At 34.9% G+C, this 15,212-nt stretch overlaps 1 protein-coding gene across 12 annotated transcripts in view; it reads left to right on the top strand.

The window, feature by feature from the left end:
- LOC106080529 (myosin-2 heavy chain, non muscle) overlaps positions 1–15,212 on the top strand; it is a 103,280-nt gene that overhangs the window by 26,584 nt on the left and 61,484 nt on the right. For 8 of the 12 annotated variants that reach the window (XM_059362026.1, XM_059362028.1, XM_059362027.1 and 5 more), the window contains one exon: positions 14–3,262. The exons of the other annotated variants lie outside the window; for them this stretch is intronic. In XM_059362026.1, coding sequence (XP_059218009.1) covers positions 14–2,566 — 2,553 coding nt within the window. In that variant the 3' untranslated portion in view covers positions 2,567–3,262. Of the gene's footprint in view, positions 1–13; positions 3,263–15,212 lie in introns of those variants that run through there. 12 annotated transcript variants of the gene reach the window in all.

Genomic DNA, 15,212 nt, shown 5'->3' with positions numbered 1-15,212 from the left:
CAATTTTCCACAGGTCATGTTGTTGATATTCGAAAAGACTATTAGTGAGCCGAACTTTGCTCCGACCTATGCGAAATTCTGCAAAGTGCTATTCCAGGAATTAAAGCCGGAAAGCAAGACGACCTTCAATACGTCTCTGATTAAGCGCATTCAAATTGAATTCGAGACGAATGTGAACAATGCCGATGCCAAGAATGAAAAGCTGAAACCTCTGCTTGATAAATTGGATGCATGCACAGATCCCAAGGAGCGTTTGGAATTGCAGGCGGAACTGGAGGATCAGGAGTATCAATTCCGTCGTCGTGCCTGGGGTACGGTGCGTTTCATTGGTGAAATGTACAAATTGCAATCGTTGACGGGCGATCGTGTTATGTTGTGCATTGAATCTCTCTTGGAGCATGGCAGTGAGGAGAAACTGGAATATATGTGTAAGTTGTTGACCACCGTGGGTCATCTGTTGGAGACTAAAGTTGGTGCTGAGAAGACTGTTACTCGCATGGATAAGGTATTCAATAAGATCAACGACATCATCAAGTCCAGCAGATCCAACAAAAATGCCAATAGTCAACACAAAATCAGCAGTCGTGTACGTTTTATGATGCAAGACGTGGTAGACCTGAGGGGTCGTCAATGGGATCAATCTCCTTCAAGTGCGGCGCAAAGTGTCCCCGTTAGTTTGGGAGGTGGTGGTGGAAGTGGTGGTGGCAGCGTGAGCAGCAACAACAATTCGCAACATCAAAATCGCCGTCGCAATCAGGATGACAAGAATAACCGCAACAGCTATGATCGTGGTGGTAGCTCCCAACGTATGGGAGGCGGTGGTGGTGGCGGCGGTGGTGGTTATGGTAACAATAACCAAGGACGCCGCATGGACCGTGATGGTTACTACAATAAGAATTCACAAAAATCCAACTATCAAGCCCAAGATCAAAGTCTTGATATTAAGAAATTGAACTTCTCTCGGGGCACGGATTCCTCAGAATCCAATACAAAACTGGGCAACAGTTCTATTTACATGTGGCGTACTTCTTCGGGTCGACAAGCTGGATCTTTGTTACAAAATGCTATAGCACCTCCTTTCGGTGGCATGTCAGCAACTGGTTCATATAGTGGCCCGAGTAGCAACAACATGAACAATTCGATGAACAATGCCATGAAGCGTATTCCCAGCAATCCTTTCCATGCCTTATCTACGCGAGACACCGACAATGATCGTCATCAAAGTAGCGATGTCGAAAGGCCTTCCGCTTCTCACACCTCGGACAGTGGTTCTGAAGGTTCGGACGATGATGATAAATCTGTGGTTAGCTACAATGCCAAGGAGGTACGCAAGCTGATAAATGGCCTTGTGGAAGAGCACATGAATTGCAACAGTTACGCCTGGCAAAACGAGGTCTTAAAAATATGGCGTGCTTACACTCTGAAGCAACATGCGGAAATAGTACACTGCCTATTGATGGATTATTTACATATACGTGATGTGACCAAAGATCACAGATCTGCTGCTGCCTCAATATTCAGCTATTTGCTGAGGACAAAAGCATTGGATAAGAAAACATTTGGCCGTTCCTATGATCAATTTGCCGAAGAGTTCAGCGATATGCTGGTGGATGTGCCCAATGGCTGGACATATGTCTTTGAGTTTTTGGGTCCCTTACTGCAAGAACGTCACTTGACATTTGCCGATATCTGGCGATCAGACTGGAAGGATGATCGCATTTTCACTCAACGTTTTGTGAAGGCATTTATTGTCCACTTTACCAAAGAATTCGGTACGAATTATGTAAGGGATTTGTGGCACAGAGACTTGAAATTGGATCGCGGCCAAATATTTATGAGCGACTCAAAGCAATGGCAAGAGTTCATCATCTCCCAATCACTGCAATACATTTATGATGCTAGCGCTAAACCGCCCAGCGATTATACCAGCTGCAGCAGTGCAACAGTCGACAAGAAAGTCAAACGCTTAGAGCACCTCCTGAAAATTGGGGGCAACAGCAATTGCGATGTAGCCATAGATTATATTAAAACTAATGTAAATATTAATGACGAATTTTTAAGACATTTTGCCCGTTTCCTCTGCTGTGATTATGCCACTGTGATGACGTCCTCCTCCTCAAGTAGTAGTAGTAGTACAAAGAAGAGCACCAGCACCACAGATTCAGGCAGCAACAGCGGCGGCGGCAGCAATACGAAAATACCCCAAGTAAATGACGAACTCTTCCGCAAAAATTGTGTGCCAATGCTGCGCCTGTGCATAGATGCCCAGGAGAAATATGAATTGGCATGCCTTGATGCCGTCTACGATGCGATACAACAAGACTATTCTGACTATGCTGTGGTCGATGACATAACATGTTACATCTTTGAACTACTCTACGATTCCGAACTAATAGCCAAGGAATCACTGGACAAGTGGTACAGACAACGCCAGGCGGGCGATATGAAATCCTCAACATCCTCCTCCACCTCCTCATCATCATCAGCGAAAGCATCGCGTGGCGGTGGAGGTGGTGGTCAACACTTGAGTACTAAACTCCAGGTTTTCTTACAGAAACTGCTTTAACAACGTTGTTGCTAATGATGGATGAATCATGAAATCGCATAAAATATATACCACATACACAAACACACACCATATACATATATATATGAATGAAGCAAATAATGATGAATGATGATTATATTATGATGCATACACATACTACATAGCAACGACTACAGGAAAAGTCCCAAATAGACTGCAACAAAACAAACAAAAACAAATGCAAGAAAAAACAAAAAACAACAACATAAGTTTATCTAATTTTTCTAATTTAGTTCAAAATGAAAAACAGCAAAATCAAAAAATTTACCACACCGACCGACACACACACACACACACAATGTAAAACGAAGCAAAGGCAAAAACTGTATGGAATCGGTCGAAATTAAAAAACAAAAAAATTTAAAAATAGTAAACTATGTACGTATATGGATAATGTCACTCCCACTTCCAACTCAAAGACAGATAGACACCACACCATACCATACCACAGACATGTACTTCAGAGCAAACAAAGGCAGGATCCTCAAGAAAAGTCAAAAACCCCTTAACGAGATGAAGACTCCTATACATACAAGCTCCTTGCTTTACTACTCGTATCCAACAACAACAACAACTTCATCATGCCGCAGACACACTTTGATCAACAGCAAAATTTCAAAATTTCCATAGAAATAAAAAAATTGGAAGTAAAATAAAATCGATATGATGCAGCAACATTTTTTTTTTTTACTTTTTCTGTTTTTATTTTTGAAAGAAAGAAAAAAAACAAGACGATCTAAGCCCTAAACACCATCTCTCCCCCATTGTTCAAGAACCTGCCCCGCGCGCCATTTACCATTTAAAAAATTGTCTATATTTTTTTAGTTGTTTTTGTTTTAAGTATCACTACTCTACTACTCCTAATTTTTTTTTCGTTGTCCTTTTATTGAATAACATTTGAAATGTTATTAAATAAAAATCCAATTATGTTTAAGCAAATAAAACTACACTTAAAAAGTGTGTGAAAAAAAACAAAAAAAAAAAAAGAGAAATAAAAGAACCTAACAAACCTAAATAAAAAACCAACAACAACGCAGCCAATTGCTATACACATACCATGAAAAATGAAGAGATGATAATGAAGAGCCATTGAAAAAAGCCAACAACACAACACATGCAAAATCTTGTTATTGTAATTGGTATTATAGAAACAGAACAAAGAAAACTGCATACAATTTTCTTAAGATACTCTGCCTTTTGAAAAAGAAAACCCTAAAATTCAATAAAAACCAAAATTATAATAGTTTGAAAAACTAAAACTGAAAAAAAATCGTCATAGAAACTCTCTCGCTCTCAATCTCTAATCTCACTCTCTTTCGCTCATTGGAGTGTAGGAACATTAAGGTGTAACTAATTTTTTACTTTCCTCTTTTTGTATGATAACCTAGAGTCTCTCCTGCCTGATTCACACACAATAAAACGATCAGCCCCCACATATACACACCTATACTATTGGCCACCACCAAGCATGATGAGCTATTTAAAATGTATGCCACATACAACAAGAGTTCCTTTTGACAACAACAACAAGAAACAAACGAAATGTAAAGAAGACTAAAAAGCTTTATGATGATGAAGCTTGGCTTTGTCTTGAAAGTCTTGAGCAAAGGTTGTTGAAACCTTAAAAAAAGATTAGAAAAACCAAAGTTGATAAATAAACAACATTTTTTGTATTGCAATGGTTGTTGCCAACTGTAAAATATTGCTAAAGCATTTTCACAGATTGTGTTGTTCACTTCCCAAGTTAAATTTTCGTTTTTGTTACTTTGCCTAGTTTCCATCCTGCAAAATATTTGAAGATCACCATTAATTGAACTCTCCAATACCCCAGCTACGTTAAAAAAAGAGTTGAGAAGGCTTTTTTTTTGTAAAACTTGAAGAGACCCTTTTCCAATGTCTTATTATTCCTTAAGATTGTTGAAAAACGAAAGCAAATAATTTGATATGACCATATGAAGTTGAAGAGAAAGAAAAATACAAAAGCAACAGAAAAATTAAAAATAAAATACAGCTTGAATTATTATTTTATCTTATTTTTTTTTAGAGCAAGCATTCAAGGAATTTATTCAAAACAAGATCAAGACATATAAACAAAGTATTTAAGGAAAAAAAATAAAAACAAAAATTTTAAACTTGTATAACTATACAAAAAAATATCACTTAACATAATAAATTTCGCTCTTATTTACATTTTTTTTTTTAAATTTTTATTCACTAAAACTTCTAAGTAACATTTATGCGAAATTAAAAAAATTAAAATACAGCTAGAAATATTTTATCTAATATTTTTTCAAAAGCAAAACATCCAAGGAATTTATTATAAAAAAAACTCAACATTTATAAGCAAAGAAGGCAAGGCGAAAAAAAATAAAAAAAAAATTAAAACTGTCTAAATCAAATAACCATTAGAAAGATCACATGCGTTATAAATCTCGCTCTTAATCATATTTTTTTAATTTTTATTTACTACAACTTCTAAGGAACATGTACATATATGCGAAATGCTTATTAATTAAAAATTTACTAGAAGTTGGCTATATTAAAACTGGAAAATTGTGTATTCCATTATTATTTTTTAATTTTGTTTTTATATTTTATTCTTATAAAAAAATGTTTTTTTTTTTTGCTTTGTTATGAAAACAGATCAAATTGTTTATGTAGCATATACTTTCAATAGCTAAGACAGAATTTTTTTTGGTAGTCCAATAGTCAGCTTCATCACTAAGTCTTCTCCACTATCGTAAACCATAATAAAGTGTATAAAAACTATCAAGAAGCATGCTTAATTTCTTTGAATGTTATGAATAAGAGAACAACTACGAATGCCAATTTTTATTAGATTGTCTACAAGGAAAGTGTTTTTTTTTTAGTTTGCGTTTCTCAATTATTGGAGACACCAACACCTTCGTTATCCACAAAACGGCCGTAATCACAAAACTTATTGAAGCCTTAAAATAGGTTTATTTGACAGTTCTGTAAAGGAAATCTGTCAAATAAAACCATTTGAGATCTACATTAAGTTTTGTGAAAAGTCGTTTTCTTAAAGTCATAAAGTTACTAATAGACTACAGTGCAATTGATTTATAACGGTTTATAATCATATGAAATTATGCTATGGCTCTCTTTTTTGTACCACTATAGACCTCTGCATATTTGACATTTATTCTCTGCTTATGAGAGAAACAAGAGAAAAGCCCATACTTTGTGATTTTAGCTTAGTTAAAAATCAAAATTAACTAACATACATGTGGCATCTTCAATGTATGTATGTGTGAAAGAGAGGAACAAAAAGGCTCTCTTAAAATGCAGCTAACAAACAACAAACAAATCTTAAGTCTCTTGAACATGTTTAATAATAGTCTTAAAAAAATTATAAAGGTGCGTTTTTCTTCAAATGTCATTGATATATGGTTTAAGTCTGGAACGCATCTCTAGCGAAAATTTTGGAAGCCAACACATGACTAGACGTTATTTTCCAAAAAAAAATTGCATTTAGTGATGGGAAAAATTATTGAATCCTTAATTTTCATTAAATGACGGCAGAGAAAATTCACAGTTTGTTATGTCTTCCTATAACACCAATCAAACCGAAAATGTCGCTTAGGTTATGCAAATGAATATCTTATGGCAACAAACGGTGTTTAAATTTAAGTACACTTGCCTTTTACGATGTTTTTTTTTTTGGCTTTTGACTTGGCAGCTTTGACATTTGCTACAAAGAAAAAGCAAATACTTGATTTCAGCTCAGCTTAATTTACAAACAAGCATATCTGTATGCTATGAATTTTACTTTTTTTCTGCACATTTTTTTGAGAAAAACAAAAAAAACTTGGTTTCTACTATTTCTCTTTTTTAATTTAACTGAGGAAAGGATTTGCTTAATTTACTTTGTTATTATGAAAGACAAAAAGCTGCTCTGGTGAATTTTTTAACACTATTTGTGAATATCAGAGAGATAGAGAGAGAGAGACGTAAGGGAGCCTCAAAACTTAATTTGATTCTTTTATACACTTTGTTTTAGTTGAATATAAGAGACATTTGGAATATATAAAAGCCATTTAATGCTTTTTAACTCTTCGCTCTAGGTAAATAGCGGTTTTCTATTGGGATTGTATTTAAACGTCATATTGTAAAATTTGCAACCTTGGATGTTTTGTTTTGGCATACTAGTATTTGGAATATTTGTGCATGTGAATTAGGGTCTCCTCATTATTTTCAAGAACGTATCACACCGCCATCCCAAAATGCTTCAATATTAACCTAGTTTTTGACCCGCTCATTTCTTCTCAAAGCAAATCCATCTATCTAAGTAATAATTTTTCTTTCTGAAATATATCAACTGTGTTGTAAATCAAAATGAGAACAAGAAAACGAAGACCGCAAACTTGAGAATAAGCGAACTTTCCGCTTATAAGTGAAGAACTATGAAAAACGAATAAGGATATAAACAAAAAGGGGATTTTTTTTTTAAATTAAAACAGGCCTTGTTTTGGGTTTTGTTATATGAAGCATATATTAATTAAAAGTTATATAATTTAATTTATGTATGTACTTTTTTTATTATTTTCGAATAGTTTAGAAATTAAAACGAACATAAACAAACACACATGCATACACTGATACACATAAACCAACATACATATATACAAACATACATATTTTAAAACAGGCTTTGTGAAAATTGAATAAAACTAAAAAAAAAACAAAAAATGTGGGATTTTTGTATAAAACAAACTTAAGTGTTATAAAGAAAATTAATATGAAAAAAAAAAACATTAAAATATTTATTTTATTATATATAAGTTTCCTATATTAAAAAAAAACCCAAAAAAATATAAAAAAATATATTATAAAATAAAAAAAATATATATACATTTGGTTTGTCATACAATCCAGATTTAAAAATATTAAAATTTAGTCGTCGAGAACAAGATCTAAAAACAGCAAACTCAACATTTTCATATAAAAAAAATTAAAGGGTATATACATATATAATCAATTAAATAATATATATATATACATAAAAATTTAGCATATAATATTTTACAGTAAAGGACAAATAAATATGTGCAATGCATGCTGAGAAACAAAAAAATATTTTTTTTTTGTGTAAAAAAAGAAAAGAATAAGAAAAAACAAAAAAATCTTTCAAAATAAGTAGCAACAATGATGGCAGCTTAAACACCAATTAATTGAAATGTAACGTAACGATGACGATTCAAACATTTACGTTGTAAACGTAAAGTGTAAGCTTAATTAGAACAAGAGAAACAAATACAAAACAAATCTAAAGAGAGCAGCATTTAACATCATGACCAATCTAAGAGAACATTTTTTATAAAATATTTTTTGTTTTAATCTCCTTTTTAACATATGGTTCAACATCACCAACACAAACCCAACTGCTGCTAAACAAACTAGGAATTTGAAATTTAAAAAAAAAAACAAAAAAATAAACAAAATCAGCCGCCATCATTTGTTTAGTTTTTATTATGAACCTGAGAGAGAATCTCTGTGACATTTAGTATTCTCTGCTAAATGTCAGTCAAAAGGTGAAGATGTGCTTTCTCCCAAGGATTTACATCTTTTACAAGCGATGTTCTTTCATTGCAGGGGATTATTATTTTTTTTTTATTTTTTTTTTGTCTTTTTATTGTTGTTTTCCAATTTCTTTTTCTATTTAAGTTTTGTTTTTTTTAGTCGCCCCTCCTATTATAAATCGTCTATTTAGTATGGAATATAATATAAGGAAAAAAAGAAGAAGATACAAAACCAGAGGAAAAGAGTAAAAACAAGAAGAATAATGAGAACACAAGAGGTGTAGTAATTTCTTTGTCCGTCACTGTATATACAAACATAAAAAATTAAAAGAAAAACACAAGCCCATATGCATATATAAAGAAAAATAAAATAAAATAATAACCATAGCTAAACTTTTTAATAGCTATAATAAAGAAATTGTAATGATTGAAGAAAATGCAAAAAAAAAACAAATAAATATACCACATACACAACTAAAGTTAGCAAAAACAAAAGAAGAAAAAAAAAATAAGAAAGCAAGCAAGAAATTCTGAAAGTGAAAGAAACCCCCCTGACTCCCCTTATATTATAATAATAAAAATAAAAACAAAACAAGAATCATTCAAAACATTATTATGATGAAGTTGAAGCGAAAAGGGGAAGGGGAGAGAATAATAATTAAACTAGCATTAAATCAATTAAAGCAAAAACAAATGCCCATAAAACACAATGAAATATAATTATAATTACAAAAACAAAAGAAAATTTACTATTAATAACTAACAAAAACCGAAAAACAAAGCAAATATGATGAGAAAATCATCGTGTCATCGTTCAACACACAAGAACACGAAACGAAACGACACGACACTACAAAGTAAAACACGTATAGAGATGCAAAGTGAAAACACAAAAGCAACAAAATCTATATGATGATGATGATGATAGAATGAAACAAAACAAAACAAATAAAAATTGGATTTGTCTCTCTTGGTAACCTTCACATAAAAGAACACTTACTGGAACACTATCATATTTAAGAAATGTGATTTTTCTTCCAACAAATGTTTATTTTATATATAGGTGCCATGAAGCCACACATAGTTGGAATCATAAAACACAAAAAACAGAAAAAAAACAAAAAAACAAAATATGAATGTCTTTTTATTTCAAAAGGTTTGAAAAACTAACTCAAAGTGGGAGTTAAGGGAAGTTCATTCACCCCTATTACCTTTGTCGGAGGCGAAAATCAAAAGCAGTCGTAGTGGAAGGCGCCTTCGACAGTTTAATAATAGAAAAAAAAATTATATAACAAGTAAAAGTGTGCAAAGTTCGGCCCGTCCGAATCTTATATACCCTCCACCACAGATGGCATTTGTCGTGTTCTTTTCCCGATATCTCTTTTTAGGCAAACAAAGGATAAAAGAAAAGATTTGCTTTAATATTGGCGATATATCAAGTTATGGTCCAATTCGGGCCATAACATAATTGAATGTTGGAGACCATAGTAGAAGTCATTGTGTATAATTTCGTTTTATATGGCAGCTATATCAGGTTATGCATCGATTTGAACCATATTTGGCACAGTTGTTAGAAGTCATAACAAAACACGTCATACGAAATTTCAGCAAAATTAGATGAGAAATGCGCTCTCTAGTTGCTCAAGAAGTCCAGATTCAAGATCCGTTTATATGGCGGCTATATTAGGTTATGGACCGATTTGAACCATACTTAGCACTGTTGTTGGTAGGTATCTTTGGTGCCTTTGGTCGTCCTATCAAAAGACTTTGCTGGAGCTTATTTATCCATTCTGACAACATGACCTAGCCAATGCAGCCATCGTATTTTGATACGTGTAACTATGCTAACGTCGTCAAACAGCTCATGGTTCATACGTCACCTATATTCTCGATTAACGCAAACTGGGCCATATATTTTATGAAGAATCTTTCTCTAAAATACTTCAAGCACTGCCTCATCTGCTTTCACAAGTACCCATGCTTCGCAAACATATAACAACACCGCTAATATCAGTGTCTTGTATAGTGTAATCTTCGTCTGTCGAAAGGTGGCCTTGTTTCTAAACTGCTAACTTAATCCAAAGTTGCATCTGTTTGTCAGTACTATTCTTCGCTTTATCTCAAAACTGGTGCCATTTGTTTCGGTTACGGCTGTGCCGAGGTAGATAAAGTTGCTGACTATCTCAAAGTCAGGATTCAGTGAATCCTGTCTCAAAGTTGTAGTTCCCAACTTTCTCCATTTTCATTATCTGCTCGGTTGTACAAGGCTTTTTGGGAGATGAAACCATGCATTTCGTCTTATCTCCATTTACTGCCGATTCTCTCAAAGTCTGGAGTTACTACTTCCGGTGACCGACCTATGACGTCGATGTCGTCGCCATAGGCGAGTAGCATGTGTTCTTAGTGTTCCATATCTATTAGCATCTGTATCTCGTATAATATTCTCCAGCAGTATATTTAAGAGATCTCACGATAGGCTGTCTCCTTGTCTGAAACCTCGTTTGGTATTAAATGGTTCCGAGAGATTCTTTCCTATTCCTACTGAGGAGCGCGTATCAGCAAGTGTCATCCTGCAGATTCTTGTTAATTTTGCAGGGATACCAAACTCAGACATGGCTTGAAATACCTTTGAACATAATGGGATATCGAAAGGTGCTTTGTAGTCAGTTGTGTTGATTTGTCCCTATCGGGTCCAGGATTTGGCGCAGTGTGAATATCTGGTTTTGGGTGGATTTATCAGATCTAGAGGCGCATTGATAGGGCCCAATTATCTTATTGATTTTAGATTAGAATCTTTCACACAGTTCGCTCGAGAGTATCTTGTATGCGATGAGGAGGGGACTTATTCCATGGACATGATATGCTGAGGTTCCAATCATCGGGTGAGCCTTCTTCTAGCCCGATTACGCATACAAGCTGATGCATGCGCCTTATCAGCGTGTCGCCCTCGTTCTTAAATAGTTCAGCGGGTAACCCGTTGACTCCTGCTGCCTTGTTGTTCTTCAGTCGGGTCACTGCCAATTGGACCTCATTCTGACTAGGAGGTAAACATTATATACCGTCATCAGGGATTGGTTCTGCGGTATCCTCTTCGCCGCCAACGTCGGTCACTAGCAGTTGGGTAAAATGTTGTTTCCATATCCTCAGCATGCAATCTGTGTCAGTTACCAGATTTCCTTCTTTGTCTCTGCGGGCGGATGTGCCATCAGATTGATGTTTAATTCTTTGGCAGAATTTCCGGACTTCATTCCGACTCCTGTACATCTCAATTCGCTCGCACTCAGGTCTTTCCTTTTTCTTTCTGCAGAATAGACGTTTCACCTCTTTCCCTTCTCCCGATACCTCTCCTTCTTCTGGCGCGTTGCTACTGATTGCAGGGTTGCTCTATGCCACATTTCGACACCCTTGGTGGTACCATGGGTTTCTTGGGGGAGGCTTCCGGTAGCCAAGTACAGATTTCGCGGCATTTTCCCTGAAGTGGGCAATGGTTTGCCACTGCACGATTATATGGATTGAAGTAGATTGGGAAAAACTTGTAATTTATCTCGATTTCAAAAGAAAATGTTTTAGTTGTAGTAGCCACATATTTGCATGTGGAGGCAGCGATCCTTACCAAGCTCCTATAGTTGAGCTACAAAGGCCTGCACTAACGGCCCTATTCTGAATAACAATTCCATGGAAGTTTTTTCACTACTTCCCCTAATCTGAATAACAATTCTAAAAAGATGTCTTTTTGACGAGATGTTAGAATTTAACTCTTCTCTTACTGCGCTATAAGAAAAGGTTGAATAACAAGACCCCACATTTCATTTCAGGACATGCTTAATTAGAGAGCATGTCCTGAAATTAGATAGCAGGTGGAAACATGTAATCTTTTGGTGGCATGGCAGTCTGACGATGCCTCTGGCAAAGGCCGAATTCGCGATCATTGCAGCCCGCCCCTTGATACATTTAGCACACCACAAACGCTGAGATGATGGATGGATGGATGGATAAATAAAACTCAAATAAACAAGTCATTTTATTTTAATATTTCAGTAACTATCTTTATAGAAGCCCTTATAGTTACTTATAGTTTATCCCAGGAGCACGAATCGGAAGTCGGTCTTTGGGCCAAAAGCTCGTAGACCCTCTAGGGGCCAAAAACCCCACTCATTACAACTGTGGAAACACATTTTACAAATTGGATCCGGGAAGGACCTTTAGGGCCCTGAAGCCAACAATTCAGTAGGAGCCTCGTTGCTTATATTTTCAATTGTTATTTTATCATTGATATTTGTTTAGAATTCACTAATAGAAGGTTAGGTCAAAAACATAAAGTGGATAGGGGCCATGAACATCATTAAGGATGTCAAATCTGCTGACTGAAAATGTCATCGAATAGGAGAAAACCTAAACAAAGAATGAGTGTAAAAAGAACAAGTTGACATCCTCAATGACATATACTGACAAAAAATTTAAAAAAATGTATGTGGGCTAATCGCTTGGATAAACCTTATTCAGTGAATCCTGACCCATGGAGGAAAACGAACATACATACATAGTACAAAGGCGAATTTATAAAGGTGGTCTCACGCGAACAGCTTGCCAAGTTTGACGGTATTAAGATGTCAGATTTTTGTTTGCATTCTCTTTGTTGTCATCTTCTTTCTCGCATATTCTCTATTCGCGTACGCACATGTACACACAAACTCTTTGGGTGTGTTGGCAAAACGTTGATCAGCTTGATGGCAAGACGGCGGAATGCACCAGCTTTAACTGTTTCGCCATGACATAGTACCAGCCTTTATGGAAAAAACCCTTTGAGTGAAATCAGCAATTTTTTATTCTATCTAAGTGTTCGTATTCTATTCTGCCTTCGGAATAGACGCTGACATTTTTAATTATTCCGCGAGCGGAATTTGACAGCAACCAAATGTTTTTGTTTCCATACTAAAACACGTTTTTATCCGCACTTATTGTTTTCTCCATTTTATTTAAAGGGTGATTTTTTTGAGGTTAGGATTTTCATGCATTAGTATTTGACAGATCACGTGGGATTTCAGACATGGTGTCAAAGAGAAAGATGCTCAGTATGCTTTGACATTTCATCATGAATAGACTTACTAACGAGCAACGCTTGCAAATCATTGAATTTTATTACCAAAATCAGTGTTCGGTTCGAAATGTGTTCATTCACCGTTCAGCGATGAGGCTCATTTCTGGTTGAATGGCTACGTAAATAAGCAAAATTGCCGCATTTGGAGTGAAGAGCAACGAGAAGCCGTTCAAGAACTGCCCATGCATCCCGAAAAATGCACTGTTTGGTGTGGTTTGTACGCTGGTGGAATCATTGGACCGTATTTTTTCAAAGATGCTGTTGGACGCAACGTTACGGCGAATGAACACATTTCGAACCGAACACTGATTTTGGTAATAAAATTCAATGATTTGCAAGCGTTGCTCGTTAGTAAGTCTATTCATGATGAAATGTCAAAGCATACTGAGCATCTTTCTCTTTGACACCATGTCTGAAATCCCACGTGATCTGTCAAATACTAATGCATGAAAATCCTAACCTCAAAAAAATCACCCTTTATTATTTCGTAAATAAATGAACAAAACCGAGCCATTGAAACCAATTAAACATACAAAACTTATGCCGGCAATGGTTAAAAGTGGTCACTATAAGCAGAGTACTACATTCCGCCTATTTTTACCCAAAAAAAAAAACAAAACGTCGGCGAAACTTTGGCTAATAATAGGCGGGAAAGAAGTACTCTTTTTACAGTGAGGAAAATGGCAAAAAAAAAACAAAGCGGCAAACCATTGTATTCATCATTTTTGTATGTTTTATTGGTTTTAATGGTTCATAATCTGCACTTTAAAAAAATGTGTTTTGGTATGAAAACAAAACATTTAATTGCTGTCAAATTGCGCTCGCGGAACATGTAAAAATTTTCGCGACTATTCCGAAAGCAGAATAGAATACCAACCCTAAGAGAAGTAATCACATAGTACCAACCATTACTTATAAAAATACTTGAATCAGTTCTTGTTTTATTTGCACAAATCCAATCTTATTTTCAATTGAACACAATATCAGATTCAATTACAAAAATAATTCAATCAATTCATTTTAAAATTTTTTTCGTAAAATTTTTTTCTGTGTACAAAGCAACTAATATTTTCGAAGTTCGGCCTAAAATGACAACGCGCCATGTTTATTTGATGTATCGGCGTTACCAACCTAAGCATGTGCCAATTTCCTATTGATGAGCTTGTGTGATTCACACACTTTCACACATTGTGTTCATTTTGCAACATTTAAGAAGGGGATCTCCGGAATTATTCCGCTACATTGGCTTGTTTGCAAGAAAAACGTTGCCACCTTGTAGTCTTTGCATTATACTCAAAATAGGGATGTAACAATTCCCATTATTATTATAGTTATGAGGAAACGAGCACATTTCGGCAAATTTTTCCATTTTTTCTTTTTTTATATGGAGTTTCAACGCAAAAACCGAATATAGTATCGGTCTGAAGGCCGTTTGTATTTTAACGTTGGCCGCACTAACACATATCCGATATAATCAAAGATCAACAGATTTTGGTTGATCCTAGGAACACAAATCTGATGTCTGCTTTTGGGCCAAAGGTCCGTGGACCTTTTAGGAACCAAAAAACCCCCAATTATTCCCTTATTACCTATGGCAAATTTTTAATAAAATTATTATTTTAACATTGACATTGTGTAGTGTTTCAAAAATAGTAATCGCTAAAATCGTGGGTTTTCATCGGTAGAAAACGAACATAGTATCAGCATTTATGAAGGAACGTCCTACTGAATGAAATCCGCAAGTTTTCCTATTTTTCGAAATCTATTATCTAAGAGAAGTAATCACATAGTACAAACCATTACTTATAAAAATACTTAAATCAATTCTTGTTTTATTTAAAAAATTCCAATCTTATTTTTAATTGAACACAATATCAGATTCAATTACAAAAATAATTGAATCAATTCATTTTAACATTTTTTCTGTGTACAAAGCAACTAATAAATATTTTGGAAGTTCGTCCTTACATGAAAACGCGCCATGTTT

The sequence above is a fragment of the Stomoxys calcitrans genome, chromosome 2, assembly GCF_963082655.1.
Source record: "Stomoxys calcitrans chromosome 2, idStoCalc2.1, whole genome shotgun sequence".
Lineage (NCBI taxonomy): Eukaryota > Metazoa > Arthropoda > Insecta > Diptera > Muscidae > Stomoxys > Stomoxys calcitrans.
Note: the sequence above shows the minus strand (reverse complement) of the source record. Positions and strands in the feature narration are given on the sequence as shown.